General features: G+C 45.7%; 1 protein-coding gene across 1 annotated transcript; it reads left to right on the top strand.

Annotated features, from left to right (window-relative positions):
• Window positions 1–216: 216 nt before the first annotated feature.
• On the top strand, window positions 217–2532 carry LOC146545103 (uncharacterized). Its single transcript, XM_085218075.1, has one exon. The coding sequence runs from the start codon at window positions 658–660 to the stop codon at window positions 2530–2532; it is 1875 nt and encodes a 624-aa protein (XP_085074201.1). The 5' UTR covers window positions 217–657.
• The last annotated feature ends 4551 nt before the right edge of the window (window positions 2533–7083 follow it).

Here is a 7083-nt window from a genome sequence, read left to right as displayed (position 1 = left end):
ACCTATCCCTATACGTTACAGAAGTCATGGGATCTGGCCCTTCCGGGTGAGGCGGTCTCTTACTGCCTGGCAGTGGGTGCTGGAGGGTGCTTTCCTGGCCGTTCCAAGCTTTTCAGGTTTGAATCGGTATCGGGAACTCTCTCTCTCTCCTGTTTTATTTGATTTATTAGTCTCAATTTCAATCAGATTGTATTATATTGTGTTATCTTGCATTCCGATATCAAAATTAGTAAAATAAGTTTTCCTCCATAGATTGTTGCCGCTGTTTTTTTTGTTTTCCTCCCTTCCTTCCCATTTTGTGGGCTGGGAAGGGGAGGGCAGGGGTCTACCGCCCCCCTGTCACGGGTGTAGATTGATCTCGTTAACTCCGTGACAGTTTTTAGTGGAGAATGCGGGCATAGTTCTATTTCTTAGCTTTTAGAACGAATCTCTCTCTCTGCTCTTAGAGAGCTTCGTTAGGGAGCATTATCAGTAGTTTAGGTTTCTGTGCTGGAAAACTTGACCTTGAAAGACTAGGCGTGCTGCCAGTGTTCTGGGATATTTGTAAACTTTGAGCACTGCTCAGTCTGGGTAGTGCCTTTTTCTTTTTTTTTTCCTTTTGCCTCCTTCTTCTTGTCAGTTTCAATTCATTAACCCCTGTTCTAATAGACACCAGCAATGAACCCACTTTTCATTGTGGGGGTGTTGAGTAAAGGCTTACAAACCGTCATGTTACTCTCAACCTATTGGCAAATTGTCAAGGCCATAATTACTTGTTGTGGAATTATGTTCATATATAACTACTTAAGGGCATTGACGGAGACACCTGCATGGTACCTGTATGCAATGTGGTATGGTCTGAATTTTGACATTCACATCCCAGATGGAATGGCTAATTTTACAAACAGCACAACGTTCAGACCAGTCTCCAGGCTTCCTTATCGGTTTGTCAGACGGTTTTCGAATTCTGAATTAATACTCATGGGCGCGCTATTGTTTTCCTGGATTGTGATTATATTCCTTTACAAAGGGAAGGAGTCTCCTCCAGAACCAGAGAGTGCTGACTGGCAGGGAATATGGAGAGGTTTAGGAAAGATCTTAAAAGCAAGGGGACCCGCAGTGTCGTGGGATTTTACACTTGAACATCTGTGGGATCCTGAGAAACTAAGTCAGTATTTGAGTCAGGGACAGCGTGGCTTACATAACTCTAAGGAGGTACAACTTATTTGGGGTTTGGCTTGTGCTTACCGCGCCCTATATAATACTATTCTGGAGAGAGAGAGTTTCCGAGCTGAGGTTCAGGCCAAAGTGGAGAATCTCCAAGTCAAATCTGATCAGTTACAAGAGACACCAGTAACAATATCAGTTGCTCCTGTGGAAGGCAAGAAATGGAAACGAGTGTCCACGCGTCTAGAACGGAAAAAAGAAGAAGCGGAGGCGGAGGAGGAGGAAGATCCAGGCGAGGGGCCCTCCTCAGAACCACCACCATCGCGAAAAGCAAAAGGAAAAACTAAGAGACATGCAGAAGAGACTGATGATGAGGACATCCTTATTACTACTCGTCGGCCCCTGAAGATGACTGAAATCCAAGGTTCAAGAAAGGAGTTCACACGGGGCCCGAATGAAACTATTGTTTCCTGGTTGGTTCGTTGTTGGGACCGCGGGGCCAATAGCTTGTTTCTAGATGGTAATGAAGCTCGCCAACTAGGAGCCATTGCCAGAGACCCAGCTATTGATCGAGGAATTGGTCGATGTTTGGATGAGTCTGCCTCCCTTTGGGAACGAGTGCTAATAGCCGTGAAAGAAAGGTATCGCTTCAAAGACGGCTTGAAGCCTGTGATGAAAAGATGGGATACAGTTGAAAAGGGTATCCAGTACTTGAGGGAAATGGCTGTGGTGGAAATGCTGTTCGACCCTAACTTTGTTCCTAACCACCCACGACAAGAACGCGATCCTGAGAGAGTGAGGACGACGCCTGAGATATGGCAGAGACTCATAACAACAGCACCAGACAGATATGCCGGTACACTACTGTCAGCTAATGACAGATACCGGGAACAAGAGAGAATACCCTTAGTTTTTGAATTGATTCTTACGCTCCAAAACTACGAACAACAGCTACCCCCAACTCACGCTTCCATTGCTGCCATCTCACAAGTAACGAACCAACTGAATGAAATGCAGGAGCAAATATCTCAACTGATTAATCGTGACAAACCTGTGCCAGTATCAGAAGTGCCCAGTGAAGATCAGGATAATCAAAAGAGTCTACTGAAGGAGCTGATCAAACTAATGCGAATCCTAACTAACGACGATGAACCTCCCTACTCATGGGCACCATCAAAAATCTCAGCTATTAAAAGCAAACGCTTTCCGGCTCCAGTGAGGAACAATACATCGCGAATTGCCTTGTGGCGTTACCTACGTGACCATGGAGAAGACATGAGAAAATGGCACGACCAAGCTACTCCTGTACTACGAGCACGGGTGAAAGAATTACAAAGCAGATCAATCACCAGTGCAGTTGCTCCACTTATCACAGGTAATGAATAGAGAGGCCCTGCCTTCAGCCAGGGGGGGAAAGGGATAATCGAGTATATTGGACTGTGTGGATTCGATGGCCTGGCACGTCAGAACCACTGAAATATAAGGCACTGGTGGATACTGGTGCACAGTGCACTCTGATGCCCTCGAGTCATGAAGGGACAGAATCAATCCATATTTCCGGGGTGACTGGAGGCTCTCAAGAATTGACTGTGTTGGAGGCTGAGATAAGCCTCACTGGTAAGGACTGGCAAAAACATCCTATTGTAACTGGCCCAGGGGCTCCATGTATACTAGGTATCGATTACCTCAGAAGGGGGCATTTCAAGGATCCTAAGGGGTATCGGTGGGCCTTTGGGATAGCTGCTGTGGACACAGACAACATTAAGCAGCTGTCTGTTTTGCCTGGCCTATCAGAAGATCCGTCTGTTGTGGGGTTGCTGCAAGTAAAAGAGCAACAGGTACCGATTGCCACAAAAACGGTGCACAGACGGCAGTACCGCACCAATAGGGATTCCTTGCTCCCCATTCATAAGTTGATTCGTCAACTAGAGGATCAGGGAGTGATCAGCAAAACTCACTCACCCTTTAACAGCCCCATATGGCCAGTACGTAAAGCCAGTGGAGAATGGAGACTGACGGTGGACTACCGTGGCCTGAATGAAGTCACACCCCCACTGAGTGCTGCTGTGCCGGACATGTTAGAGCTCCAATATGAACTAGAGTCAAAGGCAGCCAAATGGTATGCCACCATTGACATTGCTAATGCCTTCTTTTCCATTCCTTTGGCCAAAGAATGTAGGCCACAGTTTGCTTTCACATGGAGGGGCGTTCAGTATACTTGGAACCGTTTGCCCCAGGGGTGGAAACACAGCCCAACCATTTGCCATGGGTTGATCCAAACTGTATTGGAACAAGGCAGTGCTCCTGAGCACCTGCAGTACATTGATGATATCGTTGTGTGGGGCGACACAGCAGAAGAAGTCTTCACGAAAGGAGAGCGAATAATCCAAATTCTTCTGTGTGCTGGTTTTGCTATTAAGCGGAGCAAAGTGAAAGGACCTGCTCAGGAGATTCAGTTCCTAGGTATAAAGTGGCAAGATGGCCGTCGTCACATCCCAACAGATGTGATTGACAAAATCAGTGCCATGTCTCCACCCACTAATAAGAAAGAGACACAATCGTTCCTGGGCGTAGTGGGTTTTTGGAGAATGCATGTTCCAAACTACAGCCTCATTGTAAGTCCCCTTTATCATGTGACGCGAATGAAGAATGAGTTTACATGGGGCCCAGAGCAGCAGCAGGCTTTTGAACAGATTAAACAGGAAATAGCCCGTGCCGTGGCCCTAGGGCCAGTACGAATGGGACAGGGTATAAAGAACATCCTCTACACTGCTGCTGGAGAGAAAGGTCCCACTTGGAGTTTGTGGCAGAGAGCCTCAGGAGAGACCCGAGGCCGACCCCTGGGATTCTGGAGTCGAGCTTACAGGGGGTCAGAAGAGGGCTACACTCCAACTGAAAAGGAGATCTTAGCCGCGTATGAGGGGGTTCGGGCTGCTTCTGAAGTAATCGGTACTGAAACGCAGCTTCTTCTGGCACCTCGGCTGCCAGTGCTGAACTGGATGTTTAAGGGAAAGGGTTCTTCCACCCATCATGCTACCGATGCCACTTGGAGTAAGTGGATTGCGCTGATTACGCAGCGAGCGCGGATGGGGAATCTCAACCGTCCAGGAATCCTAGAGGTGATCATGGACTGGCCTGAAGGCAAAAAGTTTGGAACATCACCAGGAGAAGAAGTAGCACGTGCAAAAGAGGCCCCACCATACAATGAACTACCAGAAAATGAAAAGAAATATGCTCTGTTCACAGATGGATCATGTCGTATTGTGGGAAAGCATCGCAGATGGAAAGCCGCTGTGTGGAGCCCCACACGACAAGTTGCAGAGGCCACTGAAGGAAAAGGAGAATCGAGCCAATTTGCAGAGGTAAAGGCTGTCCAGCTGGCCTTGGATGTTGCTGAACGGGAGAGGTGGCCAATGCTTTATCTTTACACTGACTCATGGATGGTGGCAAATGCTCTATGGGGATGGTTACAGCAGTGGGAGCAAAATAACTGGCAAAGAAAGAGTAAACCTATTTGGGCTGCTGAATTGTGGAAAGATATTGCCGCCCGAACAAAGAATATGGTTGTAAAGGTGCGCCATGTAGATGCTCATGTGCCCAAGAGTCGGGCTACAGAAGAACAGCAAAATAACCATCAGGTAGACCAAGCTGCCAAAATTGAGGTGGCCCAAATAGACCTGGACTGGCAGAACAAGGGTGAATTATTTTTAGCTCGATGGGCCCATGAGACCTCGGGTCACCAAGGGAGAGATGCGACACATAAATGGGCTAGAGACCGAGGGGTGGACTTAACTATGGATGCTATTGCACAGGTTATTCATGATTGTGAAACATGTGCCATAATCAAACAAGCCAAAAGGATGAAACCACACTGGGGGGAAGGGCGATGGCTAAAGTATAAATACGGAGAGGCATGGCAGGTTGATTATATCACCTTGCCACGATCTCGCAGTGGTAAATGTTATGTGCTTACTATGGTGGAGGCAACAACTGGGTGGCTTGAAACCTATGCAGTACCCCATGCTACCGCCCGAAATACCATATTAGGTCTTGAGAAACAAGTCCTGTGGCGACATGGTACCCCAGAAAGAATTGAGTCAGATAATGGGACTCATTTTAAAAATTCTCTTGTAAATACTTGGGCCAAAGATCATGGCATTGAGTGGATTTACCATATTCCCTACCATGCACCAGCCTCTGGTAAAATTGAACGATACAATGGGTTGTTAAAAACTATGCTGAAAGCAATGGGAGGCGGTACATTTAAACACTGGGAGAAGCATTTGGCAGAAGCCACCTGGTTAGTCAATACCAGAGGATCTATCAATCGTGATGGTCCTACCCAATCCAGCTCCCTACTTACTGTAGACGGAGATAAAGTCCCTGTTGTACATGTAAAGAACATGTTGGGAAAAGCAGTTTGGGTTCTTCCAGCTTCTGGAAAGGGCAACCCACTCCGTGGTACTGTTTTTGCCCAGGGACCTGGGACCACTTGGTGGGTAATGCAAAAAAACGGGGATGTTCAATGTGTACCACAAGGAAACTTGATGCTAGGGGAGTGCAGTCGATAATTCTATGTATATGTATATAGACGTGTGTGTAATGCATTTTAATCATCTTTTTCGCTTATATATGTATATAAATTAAGCATGATGTAGTGATGTAGAATAAGGGGTGGAATGTCATGGTTTTATATTTTTTTTTTTTTTGTTTCGGTTTGGTTCTCAGTATTCCGCATCAATACATCATGTAGTATACTGGGAGTTAAAGTGTTAATGCTCCAATTCCAGGCACCTATCCCTATACGTTACAGAAGTCATGGGATCTGGCCCTTCCGGGTGAGGCGGTCTCTTACTGCCTGGCAGTGGGTGCTGGAGGGTGCTTTCCTGGCCGTTCCAAGCTTTTCAGGTTTGAATCGGTATCGGGAACTCTCTCTCTCTCCTGTTTTATTTGATTTATTAGTCTCAATTTCAATCAGATTGTATTATATTGTGTTATCTTGCATTCCGATATCAAAATTAGTAAAATAAGTTTTCCTCCATAGATTGTTGCCGCTGTTTTTTTTGTTTTCCTCCCTTCCTTCCCATTTTGTGGGCTGGGAAGGGGAGGGCAGGGGTCTACCGCCCCCCTGTCACGGGTGTAGATTGATCTCGTTAACTCCGTGACAAGGGCAAAGGAGAATTCTTCTGCAAAGTTTGATCAAGGTGTCAAAACACACCTGAGTTATAACCCATTATAAATCACCTATATTTAAAATTTTGTAATTTCTCTTGAACGTTAGGTTTCACACCTGTCTTCTTATGAAAAGTGTCATTCAATCTTTAATGATGAATGGTCAAACTCTAGACCTTGCACTTTTTGACCAGTGTGAAAAGTGTTACCTTTTGTAACATATTGCTCCTTGACTTAGAAATAGCTTTGTGTCTCAGAGTTATGGCTGCAGCTCCCATTCCATTCCTGTAAATCCTAGGGAGAAGTCGATTAGCAGGCATATTTCAGTAAAACTGATCAATACCTGGCTTGAATGCTGGAGCAGAGACCTTCGTATTTCTCTGGGGGAGATAACAACAGCTGGTGAAGCAGAAAAGCCATCAGGGAATAGGAAACTTCTCCAACAAGATAATTTTCTGAAGAGATTTCTGCTCTCTTTAGTCCCTTTTTGTCCCAGTGTTTTCTCCTTGTTCTCTCCATGTGGATAGCTGTATGTGCACAAGAAGTCTGCAGTTCCATTGTAGTCAATGTAGATTGCAGTTAACAAAGTCCCATCCGTAAAGTCTCCTATCTGAGTGCAAAAAAGACATTTAGATCTAGATTATATTGTTAAAGTTTCCAGCAATAGGGGCAAAGATGATTGCTTTGCTTTAGTATCCCAGAACAACTGTGAAATTCAGGTTGAAGAGGACTTCTAGAGATTACTTGGTCCAAACTTCTGTCAAA

This window comes from Meleagris gallopavo, chromosome 2 (assembly GCF_905368555.1).
Source record: "Meleagris gallopavo chromosome 2, MGAL_WU_HG_1.1, whole genome shotgun sequence".
Classification (NCBI taxonomy): Eukaryota; Metazoa; Chordata; class Aves; order Galliformes; family Phasianidae; genus Meleagris; species Meleagris gallopavo.
This window is presented reverse-complemented; position numbering and strand designations above follow the sequence as displayed.

Coding starts and splice junctions, on each gene's coding strand:
- LOC146545103 (XM_085218075.1), top strand. CDS start 658: ATGAACCCACTTTTCATTGTGGGGGTGTTGAGTAAAGGCTTACAAACC.